The 20,293-nt window shown below is 29.8% G+C and overlaps 2 protein-coding genes across 4 annotated transcripts; one reads left to right on the top strand and one right to left on the bottom strand.

Annotated features, from left to right (window-relative positions):
* The first annotated feature begins 4,690 nt into the window (after positions 1 to 4,690).
* LOC126853560 (mitochondrial uncoupling protein Bmcp) lies at positions 4,691 to 11,812 on the top strand. 2 transcript variants are annotated; one of them, XM_050599406.1, is made up of 8 exons: positions 4,691 to 4,850; positions 5,417 to 5,502; positions 5,596 to 5,743; positions 5,995 to 6,274; positions 7,067 to 7,185; positions 9,199 to 9,259; positions 9,566 to 9,655; positions 10,011 to 11,812. In XM_050599406.1, exons 2-8 carry the CDS (start codon positions 5,430 to 5,432, stop codon positions 10,125 to 10,127), a joined length of 888 nt encoding a protein of 295 aa, XP_050455363.1. In that variant the 5' UTR covers positions 4,691 to 4,850; positions 5,417 to 5,429; the 3' UTR covers positions 10,128 to 11,812. The 2 variants fall into 2 exon arrangements, with proteins under 2 accessions (XP_050455363.1, XP_050455362.1); XM_050599405.1 differs by having other exon boundaries at positions 4,799 to 5,020.
* A 365-nt stretch (positions 11,813 to 12,177) lies between these two features.
* On the bottom strand, positions 12,178 to 19,361 carry LOC126853557 (protein FAN-like). 2 transcript variants are annotated; one of them, XM_050599401.1, is made up of 17 exons: positions 19,087 to 19,361; positions 18,130 to 18,363; positions 17,702 to 17,894; positions 17,430 to 17,615; positions 17,208 to 17,279; positions 16,875 to 17,083; positions 16,618 to 16,780; positions 16,174 to 16,328; positions 15,720 to 15,898; positions 15,287 to 15,418; positions 14,838 to 15,044; positions 14,378 to 14,651; positions 13,935 to 14,165; positions 13,607 to 13,695; positions 12,574 to 12,822; positions 12,294 to 12,414; positions 12,178 to 12,251 (listed from the first exon to the last, which is right to left on the bottom strand). In XM_050599401.1, exons 1-16 carry the CDS (start codon positions 19,098 to 19,100, stop codon positions 12,317 to 12,319), a joined length of 2,685 nt encoding a protein of 894 aa, XP_050455358.1. In that variant the 5' UTR covers positions 19,101 to 19,361; the 3' UTR covers positions 12,178 to 12,251; positions 12,294 to 12,316. The 2 variants fall into 2 exon arrangements, with proteins under 2 accessions (XP_050455358.1, XP_050455357.1); XM_050599400.1 differs by having other exon boundaries at positions 12,178 to 12,414.
* Between the last annotated feature and the right edge of the window lie 932 nt (positions 19,362 to 20,293).

The following is a 20,293-nucleotide window of genomic DNA, read 5'->3' as shown; positions in this document are numbered from 1 at the left end:
AACCCAACCTAATCCCAACCCAACCCAACCTAACCTAACCTAACCTAACCTAACCCAATCCCAATCCCAATCCTAACCTAACCTAATCCCAACCTAATCCCAACCTAACCTAATCCCAACCTAACCCAACCTAACCTAACCTAATCCTAATCCCAATCCCAATCCCAATCCCAACCTAATCCCAACCTAACCTAACTCTAACCCAACCCAACCTAACCAACTCTAACCCAACCTAACCCAACCCAACCTAACCCAACCCAACCCAATCCCAATCCCAACCTAACCCAACCTAACCTAACCCAACCTAACCTAACCTAATCCCAACCTAACCTAACCTAACCTAACCTAACCCAACCTAACCTAACCTAACCTAACCCAACCCAATCCCAACTCTAACCCAATCCCAACCCAACCTAACCTAATCCTAACCTAACCCAACCTAACCCAATCCCAATCCCAACCTAACCCAACCTAACCCAATCCTAACCTAACCTAACCTAACCCAACTCCAACCTAACCTAATCCCAACCTAATCCCAATCCCAATCCCAACCTAACCTGAATCCCAACCCAATCCCAACCTAACCCAATCCCAACCTAACCTAACCTAACCCAACCTAACCTAATCCTAACCTAACTCCTAACCTAACCCAATCCTAACCTAATCCCAATCCCAATCCCAACTCTAACCTAACCTAACCTAATCCTAATCCTAACCTAATCCCAACCTAATCCTAATCCCAATCCCAATCCCAATCCCAACCTAACCTAATCCCAATCCCAACCTAACTCCAACCTAACCTAACCTAACCTAACCTAACCCAACCTAATCCCAACCCAACCTAACCTAATCCCAACCTAACCTCAATCCCAACCTAACCTAACCTAACCTAATCCCAACCCAATCCTAATCCCAACCTAACCTAACCCAACCTAATCCTAATCCTAACCTAATCCTAATCCTAACCTAATCCCAATCCTAACCTAACCTAACCTAACCCAACCTAACCTAATCCCAACCTAACCTAACTCTGAATCCCAATCCCAATCCTAACCTAACCTAACTCTAACCTAATCCCAATCCCAACTCTAACTCTAACCTAACCTAATCCCAACTCTAACCTAACCTAACCCAATCCTAACCTAACCTAACTCTAACCTAACTCCAACCTAACCTAATCCCAACCTAAACCTAACCCAACCTAACCTAATCCCAATCCTAATCCTAACTCTAACCTAACCTAACCTAACCTAACCTAACCTAACTCTAACCTAATCCCAATCCCAACTCTAACCTAACCTAACCTAACCCAACCTAACCTAACCTAACCTAACCTGAATCCTAACCTAACCTAATCCTAACCTAACCTAACCCAACCTAACTCTAACCTAACCTAATCCCAACTCTGAACTCTAACCTAATCCCAACCTAACCTAAATCCCAACCTAACCTAACCTAATCCCAACCCAATCCTAACCTAACCTAATCCTAACCTAACCTAATCCCAACCTAATCCTCAATCCTAATCCTAACCTAACCTAACCTAACCTAACCTAATCCCAATCCCAACCTAACCTAACCTAATCCCAATCCTAACCTAACTCCAACCCAACCTAACCTAACCTAACCCAATCCCAACTCTCCAACCTAACCTAACCTAACCTAACCCAACCTAACCCAACCTAACCCAACCTAACCTAACCTAACCCTAACCTAACCTAACCTAACTCCCAACCTAACCCAACCTAACCTAACCTAACCTAACCTAACTCAACCCAACCCAACCTAACCTAATCCCAATCCCAATCCTAACCTAACTCTAACCTAATCCCAACCTAACCTAACCTAACCTGAATCCCAACCTAACCCAACCCAACCTAACCTAACTCTAACCTAACCTAACCTAACCTAACCTAACTCCAATCCCAATCCCAACCTAACCTAATCCCAACCTAACCTAACCTAACTCTCAATCCCAACCTAACCTAACCTAACCTAACCTAACCTGAATCCTAACCTAATCCCAACCCAACCTAACCTAACCCAACCTAACCCAACCTAACCTAACCTAACCTAACCTAACCTAACCTAACCTAACCTAATCCCAATCCCAATCCTAACCTAATCCCAATCCCAACCTAACCCAACTCTAACCTAACCTAACCTAACTCTAACCTAACCTAACCTAACCTAACCTAACCTAACCTAACCCAATCCCAACCCAATCCCAACCTAACCTAACCTAATCCCAACCTGAACTCAATCCCAACCTAACCTAACCTAACCTAACCTAATCCCAACCTAACCTAATCCTAATCCCAATCCCAACCTAACCTAATCCCAATCCCAACCTAATCCCAACCTAACCTGAATCCTAATCCTAACCTAACCTAATCCCAACTCTAACCTAATCCCAACCCAATCCCAACCTAATCCCAACCTAATCCCAACCTAACCTAACCTAATCCCAATCCTAACCTAACCTAATCCTAACTCTAACCCAATCCCAATCCCAACCTAACCTAATCCCAACCTAACCTAACCTAACCTAACCTAACCTAACCTAATCCCAACCCAACCTAACCTAACCTAACCCAACCTGAATCCCAACCTAACCTAACCTAACCTAATCCCAATCCCAACCTAACCTAATCCCAATCCCAATCCCAACCTAACCTAACCTAACCTAACCCAATCCCAACCTAACCCAACTCTAACCTAATCCCAACCTAACTCCAACCTCAATCCCAACCTAACCCAATCCCAATCCCAACCCAACCTAATCCCAATCCCAACCTAACCTAATCCCAACCCCAACCTAACCCAATCCCAACTCTAACCTAACCTAACTCTAATCCCAACTCTAACTCTAACCTAATCCCAATCCCAATCCCAACCTAATCCTAACCTAATCCCAATCCCAACCCTAACTCTAACCTAACCTGAATCCTAACCTAACCTAATCCTAATCCTAACCTAATCCTAATCCTAACCTAACCTAATCCCAATCCTAACCTAACCTAACCTAACCTAATCCTAACCTAACCTAACCTAATCCCAATCCCAACCTAACCTAACCCAACCTAATCCTAACCTAACTCCTAACCTAACTCTAACCCAATCCCAACCTAACCCAACCTAACCCAATCCCAACCTAATCCCAACCTAACCTAACCTAATCCCAATCCCAACCTAACCTAACCTAACCTAATCCCAACCTAACCCGAATCCCAACCCAATCCTAATCCCAACCTAACCTAACCTAACCTAACCTAACCTAATCCCTGAATCCCAACCTAACCTAACCTAACCTAACCTAACCTAACCCAACCCAACCTAACCTAACCTAACCTAACCTAACCTAACCCAACCTAACCTAATCCCAACCTAATCCCAACCTAACCTAACCCAACCTAACCTAACCTAACCTAACCCAATCCCAACCTAACCTAACCTAACCTAACCTAACCTAACCTAACCTAACCTAACCTAACCTAACCTAACCTAACCTAATCCCAACCTAACCTAACCTAACTCAATCCAACCAAACCAAAACTTTTTTTTTTTATTGCAATACGATGCAATTATTTAACGAACTACGTAGTTTATCGCAAGTAATACGTCCTTATAGAATTGCAAAATTGCAAACATTGGTAATACGTCATTATTTAACGAAATACGTCGTTTAACAAAAATAATGTATCGCTGTTTAATGAAAATCGTCTATTAACGTAAGTAATATGTCGTTACACATCGATTAAAATGTCTATTGCGTCGTTATTTAACGACGAGAAACGTTGTTTAACGAAAATTGTACGTCGTTATATAAATAGAAAGGTATGTAATACATAGCTATTAATTCGACAAACATCGTTTATCGAAAGTAATAAGTCGTTATATAAATAGAAACGTATGTAATACATAGTTATTTAACCGACAAGCGATACCTGTTTATTCGAGAAACGACGTTTAAAGCAAGTAATACGTCGTTAAACATATAGAAACGTGTTGAATACATAGCTGTTTATTCGAGAAACGACGTTTAAAAAAAAAAAAAAAGTAATACGTCGTTAAACATATAAAAACGTGCATAATACATAACTGTTTATTCGAGAAACGACGTTTAAAGCAAGTAATACGTCGTTAAACATATGGAAACGTATGTATTACATAGCAACATTCTTCCCACAACACTTTCTAGGATTAAGAGGAATACCTTATAAGTCAGCCAACCTGACGCAGCCTAACTTAGCCTTGTCTTGCCTAACTTCAGCTAACCTAACATAACCTAATCTACAACAACAGCGACGATTAATTTGTAACATCCTTACATTAAGTCATTCCTAGACTTAGTAACATCTCTTAATTTAATAATAACTTTACATATAATAACATCCATTGATTTATTAACATCCCTAAATATAGTAACATCCCTAATTTTTAGTTACATTTTTTTATTTAATATTATTGCTTCGATGTATTTCGCGCATGCGCGTTGCGTCAATTACGCGAGTGTGGAAGCGAGAAATTGATATACGTCTACACCGTAATATTTCCGCTAATATTGCTTATTGGAAAAATACGACTAACGATATAGGATGCGTTCCGATTCACGTATTAAACACATAGATTATCTGATTATCTATAATTCACGTAACATATATTATATATTTTCAAGCGATCTATGCGCTTTATGCGTGAAACGGAACGCAACTATAGTAATATTACATATATCTACATATATGTGATTATTACTGTTCGTATCTATATTTTTTTTTTGTTTATGGTTTTGACGTAACCTTTACATCGTACAACGAATTCGCTACCGCTTGCTATCGCTCGATCGACAGGTATATAAATTGAGTGTTTGATATAAAGTAGAATTATTTTGTTTAAATTATTATGATTGTTCGGTCGATGTGTAAACGTTCTATACTTCTATTTATCCTACGTATGCCCCGTATATAATTTTTCCACGATTAATCTCGTGTTATTGTATCGAGTCATTAAATAATTACAGGTAAATTGTTTAACCTAGTAATATTATAATGTATTTAATATATTTAAATTTAAATTTATTTTCCATTTATTATTATAAATTTGATTGATAAGGGTCTCATATTTTATTATTTCGAATGATCTGTTGTGTCTATCGCACACATCCTCGCTATAAGTACAAATATTAAATAATTTATGTAATGTAGAATCTACAAGACTTAACTTAAAATATATATAGATGATTTACTAATATATCGTTAGTTCTACATCATAGAGAATGTTCTGTACGTTACTATACATGATTATACGTTATAAGGAAAGAAAAATTTTTTTTAAATATATGTTTTATCTTGATATCTTTTTTTTTATATAATTTGTTAATTTTTACATGTTTTATTTTATTTGCCTTGTGTAATAGATTAAAACTGGTGATGGGAGAAAAAAATTGGAAAGATTGGAGACCTTTTATATATGGAGGTTTAGCTTCCATTGTTGCGGAACTTTGTAAGCCACTAATTGAATCGGATATAATAATTCTTATATCTTTTTCGTAACATCAATTTGGAATAAATAAATATTGTGTAACATATTTTATAGGTACTTTTCCTTTAGACACGACGAAAACACGTTTGCAAGTACAAGGTCAAAAATATGATCGAAAACTTGCACGTTTAAGATATTCTGGTATGACGGATGCTTTATTACAAATATCGAAACAAGAAGGAATAAAAGGTTTATATTCTGGGTAAATATTTTTGTGCAAAAAAAAAAAAATTAATAAACAATATTCGATCATTTAGTATTCTCTTTTACATATTGTTAGTAATCTTTTAAATGATTTAATTAAAAAAAAAAATTTAAGTTAAATTTAATTAGATACTGATGGAATAATAAAAAAAGTTTGTAATTTATATACTACGTTGTTTGTATAAAATTTTTAATACGTTAACGATTTGCAGTTGCAATTTATTTTTTTTTTTTCTTTTGATTGTCTAGGATTAGTTCTGCGATCTTACGTCAAGCGACATATGGAACTATAAAATTTGGCACTTATTATTCTCTTAAAAAAGCTGTGATCGATACATGGGCGATAGATGACTTATTCACGATAAATATTGTTTGCGCAGCATTAGCTGGGGCAATTTCGAGTGCAATTGCCAATCCTACTGATGTGGTAAAAGTTCGTATGCAAGTCACTGGTTGCGATACAAATGTATCGCTGTTTACTTGTTTCCGAGATGTATACGAACATGAAGGTATTCGTGGACTTTGGAGGGTACTTTATATTTTTTTTTAAATATATTATCTTGTCGCCTATATACATATATTTATTCTAAATATCGCATATTTTAAAATAGAATACACAAATACTTGAAATCGAATTAAGATATACAATTATTATTATTTCTTCAATTATTAATATATATTATTTCAATGTTGCAGCATATATGTATAATACGAATAATTTTTGAGTTGTGTATAGAAAGAGAAACGAAAGGGAAAAAAAAAGTACATATAACTAGCTACATATTCCGATATTTTATTATTTTTACAATGAAATTGCACAATTTCCAGTTTTAATTGATACCGACGAGTTTAAAAAGGGAAATGTTTACAGATGCATGAATTCAATATTGATTGTTTTGATATTAAATCGAAAATTATAATTAGAGATATATTTATTGTACAAAGTTTGAAAGCATAAAATATTTAACTTAAAAGCATTATTATTTGCGTATACTCCTTTTCTTTTACTGACAACAATTTGATTGATAACTGCATTTTATATAGGTTGTGTGTATATGTGTACATATATATAAACACACAGAAATAAATCATGAATAAAATAGAGAAATTTATAAAGTTTTAGTCAATATTTTATATTTTAGATGTTCATAAACATACATGGTTAACGAACGAACAATCTCGGGCAATAATAGACTTCCATATACCGTGCTGGCTCTAATGTCCTTTCTCTATTTTATTTATGATTTTATTTTTAAAGGTCTTCATTTATAATACTTGTGTTTTATCTTAGATAAATAAAGTTTTTTCTTTGTTTTTGTAGGGTGTTGGGCCGACCGCTCAACGAGCGGCTGTTATCGCGGCTGTAGAATTGCCTATATATGACTATACCAAGAATAAATGTATGAGTATGTTGGGAAACAGCATTAGTAATCATTTTGTGTAAGTTTTTCTTATCGATAATGTAGATATTATTTCTTTGTAAAATATTTGAAATACATTCATTGACTATTGTAATATCGATTAATTTTAAATTTATATTATGATAATTACGCTAAATTATATACATTTTAACAAAAAGATTATTAAATACTTACAGAAACAAAGGTTTTTGTCTTTATAAATATATATTGTTATATTTCTAAATTATATTTTTATTATATAAATATTATTTATTACATTGTTAATTATCAGTGTCGATTAACCCTTATCCGGACAGCTAATATCTATTTCTTCTAACAAAACTGTCTCAATTTATAGCGAGAAATTTATTCGAATGTCTAAATATTTGCAACTTGTTCAACTATTTTTTTAAATATGTTTATGTGGAACAGTATTAAAACAATCATGAATTATATTATACTGATATATATGTATTCATAGAAAATTTAATTAATTGCACAAATAATTAATAACAAAAATTAAAATCGGTATGTATGTATCACATTACAATTTTTTCAATTTATTTGTTTGTGATGCAATGTATTTAATGTTATTAAGTTGGTGCCTAAAAAATTTAATACTTTTATCATATAAATGATTGATTAAATGAATATATTATATAAATGATTGATTAATAAATATTAAAACGGTAGAAAAAAAAAGATCTCGAGGGTACGTTTGTATCCAAGTTATTTTCAATAATTCTGAATTTATTTATTTTGTTTTTTTTTTTAAACATACTCCAAAAAAGTACATATTATGAATCATACATTTTGTATTGAGTATGAATTTCTCCTACACACTCTCATTTTATATATATAATTCTCTTAAAGTTCTAACGTTTTAATAATTGAACTCCAAATATGAATTCTTTCTCCTTTCCCTTTCCTCGCTCTTTCTTTCCTCTTTTTTTTAACCACATCATTTAAAATAATGTTAATAATTTGTATATTTTTTAAGCGTGTCGTCACATTTTCATCTACATAGCACATATATTTTTAAATTTATTATTATGTTTTTTTGAGAACAAAATTTTAATTTTTTTGTGTAATTTCCTAATCTATATTAATATCTAATACCAACGAGATGATTAAAGTACTCTTGAATTTGCCTAAATAATAATAAGAGTTTATTATTTGTCTTCGATATATCCCAAACATGATATATCTTTTAAATTTTAAGTTGATTAATTATATTTATTAATTGTATATACTACATCCAATTTTTTCTGATTCAAAAATTAACATCTTCACTTTGAAATAATTGAAAGTTTAATTTTTAATATTTGTAATTCGAAGAATGGTGATTTTCAATATATATTCCATATATTGCGCGTTATCGAAAGAAAGGAGTAAAACTCTCCTAAAATTAAAATTTTATTTCCAGGTCCTTTGACATTGTCATGCATATGGGCACATGCGATAGACGGATTTTGAGATGACCAGAGAAGCTTGACACGCGCGCGGAAGCTGTGTTCAGCACTCTGTGTTAATACAAGAATTGTTAAGACAATCGTCCATGCAGATGATTATACATGTTAATCTACTTTATTAAGACTCGTTGATGAGCTTCATTGGTTAGCGTTTATGTATTTTAGAGCTTTGGAAATGTCGAAATTACTAACAAACCGTCACATAACTTCCCCATTTTTTTTCTATAGACAAAATTCTCTTTTGTCGACACTTTTATTTCTATTCGTATTTGGAAATGTACTTTATCGAAATATTGACAATCATCGCGCATAGACATAATATTTTATATTCTTTCTATAATGCCTGGATAAGGGTTAATTTTGTTCCATAATTTAAAATCTATAGTGTTATGAAAGAAAAAAAAATCTTAAAACGGATCAAGTATTGATATTTTATAAATCAAAGAGCCACACAGACAAACCAGTTAAAAAAGGAAAAAAAAAATTATAAAATGTAATTTGAGATATAACACATTTAGATATTATATATTGTGTATATAATTCTGTATATAATTGTATGAATACACCATTATATGTTTTAGATCGAGTTTTGCAGCTAGTATGGGAAGTGCTGTAGCTTCAACGCCTATAGACGTTATTCGCGTAAGTAAAGTGTTTTATATTAATGTAATTAATATATATATATATATATATATATATATATATATATATATATATATTTTCTCTCATATATATATATATATATATATATATATATATATGAGAAAAAAAATATATTATATATATTATATATATATATTATATATAAATATATTATATATATATATATATATATATACATATATATATATGGATAAATGAATGAATGTATGTATGAACGTACATACGTATGTATATATGTATGTATGTATATATACATACATACATATTTTTTCCTTTTTTCTTTAGACACGATTGATGAATCAAAGAAGAGTGTACGTCGCTAACAATAAGCTTTCGTCACACATTTACAGCGGCAGTATAGATTGCTTGGTTCAGGTATAAAGCTTTAATTATTCAAAATTTTTATACTTTACACGTACATTCGTATATACGTTTGTGTCAATCATGGAAGCTAGAATAAACAATCAGTTTTGAGATCTATTCAATTGTTTTTTAAATGATACTATTTGAGAGTCAATTTTGAGAGAGCTACCTAATATAATTTGTTTTTTAAATGGTAATATTGTTATAAATTTTTTTTTTAAGTACTTTTCTGTCAACAATTTTACACATTTACATTTTTTATTCTGTTTTTCATATTTTTATGTTTATGTATTTTTTTCAAAATGTATACATATTTGTCTCTTCTAACATATCCATTTATAGGAGGAATAATTTTTGTTTCATATAGACGATTAAATATGAAGGAGTTTTAGCACTGTACAAAGGTTTCGTCCCGACGTGGTTTAGAATGGGACCATGGAATATTATATTTTTTATTACTTACGAACAATTGAAACGTTTGTGATGTATCATCAAATATAAAAAATTCGAAATATTCGAATTTTTTCATTAAACTAAGATTTGGAAGAGTTTAATGTAAACGTCATTGTGCACATAACGTTTACTATCTCAGTTGTAATCTCAGTCGTAATTTGTCAGTTATAATTCCTTAAGTGAGAAAATAATGTATTAATTAGTTACTCTGCGAGTATAAAATAAGTATTACATATACTTATATAAAGTATACAAACAAATTAGAATATCTTTCAACCCTTTCCGTTGGTATAATATTATACTTAATGTATGTAATTTTGTAGAGAGAAACCATATATGTGAGAAAGAAAATAATTGGAAAAGTTCAAGAGCTTCCTAAAGTACAAATTTCCAAGAATCTATTTAGTTAAATTATTATGCAAAAGACACACCTTTACAGAATTTATTAAGCGCTCATCTTCTCGATGTTACAAGTAGAGTTAGTCTGATTCTGTCTCGAAATTTTTATGCAGAGTGTTTCAGAACTCATAAGATAAATTTTAGAGTGATGATAGATCTCCCCAAGAAAATCAATTTTTATTAAGAGACTCGTATCCTTCGACGCATCTTTAAGAAGCTAACGTGATATCCCTGTTCCAAACCGCCTGCAAAATAGACAGGTCGCGCAACAGCATTGCGCTAACAATGTTAATCCGTAATCTTTAATTTTTACCTTTTCAATTTTTTGAAAAAGACGTGGATTAGTATTATCAGACGTAAAACAGTCGCCTTATCAACCTTATAGATAGTCCGAACAGGGATGCGCAACTCCTTAAGAATATGTTGGAGAGCACGAGTTTTTGGAAGAAAAAATTGATTCTTTTGATGAAATGTACCATGCCCTGAAATTGTGTTCTATGTATCCTGAATGAATTCTAAAACATCTTGTACATTTAAATCGATTCTGTGTAACAAATTTTTATTAAGTGCATCGATGAATATTGATAATTCAAGTATATTAAATTGCTGTGTATATAAACAAAAGTTTGAGGTTTTGAATTTATCACAATGTTTTTGTGCAATACTAGTCATTTAGTTATCTGTCGTGAATATACTCTGTTGAATCATTTTACTTTCAGTATTTTTACATAGCATTTATTATCATATTTCTGGTACACATGCTAGTCATTTTAACAGATTCTTATAAAATCAATATACTAAACGTGATCTACATAAAAATCTACTATTATTAATGTTGTAAATAGTATTGATATTGAAATTCAGAATGGTTAATTTAATTCCATTAAAATTTTAATCTGTATGTGTTATACTGTATGTACACTATGTTTAAATCTATTTTTCTTTTTTTTTTTACATGACAGTTATGCAAAACATATGTCGTGTTACATGTATAAGCATGTTGCTTTTTTAGTTTTCTTTTCCAAAATTATATATACATAAGATAGTATAATTCTTAGAATTTGCAACACAAATGTCTATTTCACACACTCACAAGTTAAGCAAACACAATGATAATATAATAGTTTTGCATTACAAAATTTATTTCTTTCTTAAGACAAAAAAAACTGATACATTGAAAAATATTATTTCATGAAGGAAAATTGAAATGTAATATCTCACATATCAAGCACTATGCACGCGCGTGTACACATATACATACTCAAACATATGTATACGCATCTATATGTATGTATACAATATATTACATAAATAACATTAGAATTTTATTATTAATGCAAAAATCCTTTTACCAAAAAAATTTACATTAAAGATTTAATATATTCAACTACACTTTTTTATATTTAAAAAAAAAAAAAATCGTACATTAAATTTGTTTTCCCAAAAAATAAAATCACGTAAGATATAAAATGTATATGTTCTTAAAAAAAAAATCCTTTCTTGTAATAAAATTAATGTTTTCGAATATAAATTGTATACACTTCAATAAATCAGAAATTTGGAAACAATTTCTATAAAGAGACAAGATAAATCCACTGTTTTATTAATAAAGATTGGTCGATCAAACTTTCTGTTTATAAAAGAATATTGTATATCTTTATGTATAACAAATAAGTAATAAATTTATAAATAATATTATATATTATAGTCCCTCTTTTTACATCAAATTTCCTTTTTTATACACTAGTAGTAATTACTAGTAGTAATTACTAGTAGTAATTATATACACTAGTAGTAATCTATATTAGTTCAATAATACTGTCATTGCTCATGGCATTCCCATACGATAACTTTTCTGTCCTTCCCACCCGTTATCATCAAGTTACTATCAGCAATTACAGCTAGGGCGCAAAGCGGCCCTGAAAAAGATGTATACTATAATATACATATATATTAAAACAATTTATTCTATATATTTTATCACAGATAAAAAAACAATGAAAAATGTATTAAAATTTTAATATTATTATAAATAGCAATTTATTGAGTAAACATTTTATTTTATTTACAATATTTACCATCGTGACATTGTATTTGTGAGACGAGTGCAGCCCCTTGATGATTCCATATATTAAGATTTCCATTATTATCGCCTATTAAGAGAAAGGTTTTCATCCAAGTTAACGTCAATGGTTCACTCTCTAAATTGACGGAATATATCTGTGTATTTGTTCGAACGTCGATTATACTTAGTTTGTCTTCCGCACATGATATCACGCTGCTGCATTGTTTATCGAACGTTACCGCATTTATCCTGCATACGTGGCCTTTTAACAATAAACATTAGAATAATAAATAACATCATTATATTTTCTTTCATTATCAAAAAGAAATGTCCAACAAAAGTTAAAACTAACATTTGCATGTTATGCTATTTATTTATTCACACAATCAAATATTCGTTTTCGTATTATCGATAGACTCTTTTTTTTTAATTGCATCTTTTAAAAAACAAATTGTAAATATAAACAAGATTTATGCCCGATTAGTGATTGAATGGACAAAGTTTGCATTTGCACAATGAACTTATATAATATTTTGTAAGTTTTTCATTATTGCGATTATTATAAATTATAATTCTTATTATTGCTATATTATAAATTATAATTACTTAATAAAATTATGTGCCTTGCCAATTTTACATAAATCATGGCCACATGGATCATCTATATCGAGTTTATATTATTGTTTATATTATTATTATATATTGTTATATTATTATTTGTGTATAATAGTTATAAAATTTTCAAAATTATGATTATTAAAAGAAGTCAATGGAAATTTATAAAATAGTAACTGCATTATACATTTAATAATTATCCATTGATAGGGAGATAGAGTGTTGACTGATATTTTGAAATATTTCAATTACCATATCATTTTCTACTTGAAAAATTCAGCGACCCACATGACATGAAATATGATTAATATGATTATATTTAACAATTTCAAGTAGTAGCTCTCCTTCATTTTTAGATTTCTGTGATTATTGAATAAGATAAAGAATAAGAAATGTATAAAAAGATAAGAAAAACCAAGAAATATAGTTACCTTTAATAGTAGCTTGTAAATTGTAGCTATCCATGTTCCACAAACATAATTCGCCATCTTCTGTACCAGATACCAACATAGTATCATCTCTGTAATTAGCATAAAACGATTTATTGAATGCATAAGCATATAACAAGATGCAGATAAACTCAATAGAAAAAATATAGTAAATATAAACATATATATATATATATATATATATATATATATATATATATATATATAATTAATGGAAATTAGTTCAAGTTGTTAGAAAAGTGTAAAAAAAAAGAAAATATGAGAATGAATTAGCCTTCTTTTATTATACTACAACACGACGACAATTTACCTCGATATATTAATACAAGTTACTTTGGAATCATGATCTAATTGCGCGATAAAACATTCTGCAGGTTTAATTTTTGATCCAGAAGTATACCCATGCCAGACTTTCACAGTACAATCCCACGACCCTGATATAATTACTTGATGCTTAGGACTCCAAGCTAAACATGAGACTGCATCTTCATGTCCTTGAAGGACATCAATTACTCTGCCAAACTCGATATCATAAAATATTCTAAAAAAAAAACTATCATTAAGTTTTATGAAGATATGTGAAATCGTTTTTTATAACACAAAAAATATGCGTGTTTCTAAATTCGTGTATCACAAAATTTACAAACGTATTATACATGTTTATAGCAATAAAAATTCAAACACAATTTATGTAAAAATATGTTTATATCTCTATTATAATTATGCACAAAATCTAATTATTATCATATTTACAAAGTATTGTCCCACGATCCTGCTACAAGAATGTTACGCTGCGACGATGTATAATACGAGATACAAGATGATAATGATAATAAAGACAAAGAAACGCTATGCGTCAGTTTTCTCTCGTTTGTATTATATAATTTAAGCATTCCGTCTTGTCCTACTGATATAATTTCGTTACTCGTTGTATTTTTTCGTATGATACTGGTAACACAGTCTTTGTGTGCTTGGAACGCTATCAATTCCGCGAAATTAATTGCTTTTTCTTTTACACATGGATTCCCTGAAAAAATTAAAAGTAATATTTATTGTAAATCATATTTTATACAAATCATATATAATTATATTATATAAATCAAATATATATATATATATATATATATATATATATATATATATATATATATATATATATACATACACACTTATGTGTGTGTGTGTAAAAGGAAAAATATATAAGACATGATACCTGAAGTCATTGTTTCTGGCAAAGTTAACAATGTTTCGCTATATAATAAATCTGGAGCTGATGCTAAACGTTTAGGATGAGGTAAAGTAAAAACTTGCTTTGGTATTTGACCAAACTCCATAATTTGCACTTCAAGCCCATGTCTGTCATTTATATCTCGTATAGTGTCTAAATCTACTGCCCCTTCATAACATAAATGGAAGAATACTGCAATTAAAGAAAATATATATATATATATATATATATATATATATATATATATATATATATATATATATATACATAGTGAATGTCTTGAAAGTAACCATGTTTTAGTTATATTTTAATTTATTCTAATTAATATATATTCTGTATGTTTATACATGTATATATTCTCTCTCTCTCTCTCTCTCTCTCTCTCTCTCTCTCCCCTCCCCCTCTTTACTCCTCTTTTTCTCTCAAATTTTTACCATTATCAGCTTTTTCAGCTTCAATTCCTCTTTGTTTATATCCAAAAATTAAATCAATCCAATGATGAAGATTTCGAGAAACATAATCGCTTTCTAAAGCATTTCTTAATTGTTGTACAAAATCGGTTGGTCCTAAAGTATAACAATCGACTGTTACTTTCTATTTGATTAAATTATACATATATATCTCTCATTATATAATTGATCATTTAAATAATATGAAAAATAATAAAAAAACGAATATTTTTACTATATTGTTCTTGTTATTTTATTATCTCGAGAAACGGTTCTTGAGAGATAAATAATAACTAAAATAAAAATATCTAATAGACTGGAATGCTTTATATAACTTGAGAAATATGAACAATAATGTATGCTAATATTATTTATTGAAACAAACGATGTAGAAATAGAAATAAACAATTATCATTACCTTTTGCCCAAGGAGGAAGTTGTACATCACCTATCTTTGTACCGTCGTGTCGATAACCAAAGTCGATACCGTAACTATTCGCTAAAAAGTCACCGGCATTGCTCATATCATAAAACTCCGGTATCAGTTCTTTAAAGTCAGACATGTTCACCAAAACATTTTTCCAAACGTCGGCTATACTGTTAGGTGTTTTTGTTGGTAAAAGTGAAACATAAAATTGTTTCTGCGCATTTGACAGAGTAATTATGTGATTTTTATATTTTTTAAAAAGTTTCTTATATGTTTTTACATGTTTTGCCTTTCCTTACAAAATAAAAATGTGTATTTTTTAAATATAAATTATAATTTTCTATAGTCATAAATTCCTTTCTCCTCACACATTGCATTGTTATGGCATATAATCAATATTGTAAAGTAATTAATATCAAATGGTTAAAAGAAGTTTGACATGTACCTGTTAAACATTCTATCTGGATGATCGAATCTTCCATTTTGTAGACAGAGCATATATTGAGGGTACTTCCGTACTAAGTAAAATAATACAAAACCTGGTGCGCTATAATGAGAACCATATAAAAATTTCGGATCAGACATTTCCAAATATCGTTCCTGCAATAATGCAAAAATAGAAGATTAAAAAGGAATACTATTTTTCTATTTTACTACTTCGATAAAAAGTACTTCATTGAAACGATGATGAGAATTGAAACACGAAATAACAAAAAACATTTGTGTTTATATCTATGCATAAAATTCATTTTAACTTATGAAACGCTTGAGAATTGGATATGGAAAAAATTTAGAATATTCTGTATATTATGAATATTTGTATATATGTAAACTACATTATAAATATCTCATATGTAAAAAAATATAATTTAATATATAACACATATACTTTTAGTCTCTCTAAACGAGAAGGATTTAATGCGCCAATAGGTTTTGAAAGATCTCTGTAAACTTTAATATCATTTAAATCTAACGCAGTAGAAGTGTAGTCTTGTATAATCCATGGAAATACTGGATATTGTGTCAAATCGTGAAATGTTCTGTCAGCCAAACTGAAAAAATACAATTATAAATATATTTTTTAAATAATTTATCCTTTTTTTTTGTCATGCTATTAAGAATCAATTTGAGAATTCTTATAATCACCTGTTTACATATAAAATGTAATCATAATTCGATATATATCCATTTTGCCATCTCATTGTCATTTGATTTTGGGGTACAGTTTCTAGGGAAACCATTGATTGTTTAAGTAAACTTTCATATAGATTATCTCTGTTATCCTGATTTTGAAATGACAAAAATAGATGTTCAAATTTACTATCAGCTTGTCGTATCCATTTAATTTCAAGACCCTAAAAATAGTATTGTATCATTACTGTGTCTTTTTGCAAGAATATTATTAAAGAATATTATTAAACATATACAATATATATGTATAATATGATGGTACAGCATTTTGGATTACAAAATATTTACCACTTGTCGCAATAGAAATCTTCTTTTTATAATATTTTGTATATCTTTCAGTTGAATCTTAAGAACAGGATGCTGAAAACAATTGGCATTATAATTAATGTAATGTCAATTTTTTATATATATATATATATATATATATATATATATATATATATATATATACAAAAAAGAGAAAAAGACTGACAAAAAATCATTTATAATGTAATGAGAAGCAATAATTACCTGATCCATATTATTGTAAGGTTGAAAATAAATTCTCGAAGTAGTCAACAATACTCTTCCCGGATTTACCACAAGTGGTGATATTTTGTTTGCTTGTGTCTCTAAAATTACTTGCTCATATAAATCTTCCAGCCATGATGTATCAAAAGATACACGCGATTGTCTGGAGTGTACAATAGCCATAATCTTCAAAATTAAAAGCATTATTGTGAGAAAGTCTTAATACTTAATTCATATTTCTTTGAAAATCCTTACATATGAATGGATATTACCATAGCATTTTGTTCCGCGGTTGCTAAACTCGCTGCTCTATGCAACTGTAAGATTTGTGAAAGGCAATCTTCTATTTTTGCATAATTGAAACAGAAATTAAACATAGTATTTTGATGTATAAATCTGTATGGTGCTAATATATTTTTTTCCAGCATTTCCACATGTTGTTTACATTCCACTGACAGCATATTACTACAGTAAATTCAAATATGCACAAATGAACAATATACATAAATATATACATAATGAACAATATACATAAATAAATAAACAATGATAATAATAATACCAAAGTATATAATAATGCAAACAGACAGATGAAAGCTAAAATAGCTGGAAAAATCTATCTTTCAACTTATATATTTCTTACTCTATGCATTTTTTCTTTGGCATATTTCTGGCTGTATTTAATATGCACTTGCTCTACCTTGCTATATTATTGCTTGATGTACATTGCTCCACAAATGTAGTTTCCTTGAGTTGAATCTTGATTAATGGCTGGTTAATATCTTTATTTACAAATACCAAAGATTTAGAGCATAGCTTTAATCTCCCCTCCATCCAGTTTTTATTTTCTGGAAATCTAGCATCTAGCCTTCTCATCTGAACACTATAATCTTCAAAAAATATTTCTCCTGGTTCCAAAAGAAGCATTGTAAACCTGAAGACATTGTAATTGATACTTAACTTGCTGCAGTAGTTTATTGCAATATATAATATTTTACTAATATTCACTATCAGAAGAACATGCATAATATTGTTAAAATTTGCGACATTTATATATTTTTGTTGGAAAAATTGACTGTGTTTAAAAATTTCAGTGAAAATGTATATATATTTGGAATTTTTTGGTACATGAACCAATTTTGACAATATCATTTAACATCATAAGTAGAAAAACATTATATTTTCTACAGATATCTCAAGGAATATATATAAATTTTTGTAGATTTTTTTTTTTCAAGTACTTTGAGATATCTAAAATTGCGACAAGATATTGTTACCTATATGAGACCAGGAACAGAAAAATATGACTCACACAAGAATTAGGATTCGGCATATTTTAAAAAATATAAAGTGTAACACGTATCTTTAAAAAAAAAATGAGATACTATCTATATTATAATATCTATATTATGCACTAAAATAAAAAAGAAAAATTTCCTATTTCTCGTTCGTAATGTGTCATTTATAGAAATCTTAACCTTAGAAGATAATATTTTAAACAGCAATAACTTTTAATACGATAAAATTTAATAATTTTTTTATAATAAATACATTGTTTCGCATGAGAAAAGCATAAATTTTACTAATTTTAACAAAATCGGAAGTACAAAACAACAGTTTTATCTTTCCTAAAAACTCATTAAAAATTTTTATACACCTTTCTTTCTCCATTGTTGTTCTATGTATAAATGATTCATATATTAAATTCTATAATTACAAAATGTATTAGACTCGATGTTTGTAAGAAAAATTTTCGTTGCAATTTATATAAGTGCATATAACGATTTAATCTAATTAGCAAAACGTCATTTGCCAGTCTCAACAGGTTCGTTTCTCTTACTATTCTTATTTTCTACATATATATATATATATGTAATACTAGAGAGAAGCCTGAGAGCGGTCATCCCGGCGTTTCTCGTACGAGCTCTCGATCCCGTACAGCAGCGCCTCTACATTCATTTTACGACCGCTTAAGCGGGGAGCACACACTTTTGCATAAGCGCATAACCATAAACATAAAGAAATTGATTGGTCCACAAATGCATAAGAAAATGAACCAATCAATTTCTTTATGTTTATTGTTATGCGCTTATGCAAAAGTGTGTGCTCCCCGCTTTAGAATTATATGGCCACGACCATTTCAGGCAGGATAAAGCGGGGAACACACACTTTTGCATAATTATAAGCATAAGGAAATTGATTGGTTCATTTCCTTATGCATATATTTGTGGACCAATCAATTTCTTTATGTTTATGATTATGCGCTTATGCAAAAGTGTGTGCTCCCCGCTTAAAACAGCTGAATGGCTCATTTCCATGCTACGTTAACGTTTCAATTTTGGTTTATGTCTATGCTACATCTACTTTTCATATTGCCGACAGTAGTAGTACCATATATGTAATACTATTATATTGCTAGTATCTTCCGAATAAGCAGCGTTAGCGAAGACATTACGGTGAAAATATATATCAACCTCTCGTTTTCACAATTTGTGTACTTGACGCAATGCGCATGCGCTGGATACGTAGGCCATATATGTAATATTATTGGCTTAACAAAATTCGCACATGCGTATTGCGTCAAGTACACAAATTGTGGGAGCGAGAGGTTGATATACATCTGCACTGTAATGTTTTCGCTAAAGGCCATTGTACGTTAAAAAATTTTAGTCATAATCGTAAAGCCGTAAATAAATCAACCAATCACAGTTCAAACATTTTTATTATGTTTAGAATGTTTGAATTGTGATTGGTCAATTTTCTTACGACCTTATGATTACGACTAAAATTTTTTAACGTACAATGGCCTTAACGCCGCTTATTGATACGTGAAGATACGTGACTAGCAATATAGTAGTATTTCA

The sequence above is a fragment of the Cataglyphis hispanica genome, chromosome 12 (genome assembly GCF_021464435.1).
Source record: "Cataglyphis hispanica isolate Lineage 1 chromosome 12, ULB_Chis1_1.0, whole genome shotgun sequence".
NCBI classification, from domain to species: domain Eukaryota; kingdom Metazoa; phylum Arthropoda; class Insecta; order Hymenoptera; family Formicidae; genus Cataglyphis; species Cataglyphis hispanica.
This window is presented reverse-complemented; position numbering and strand designations above follow the sequence as displayed.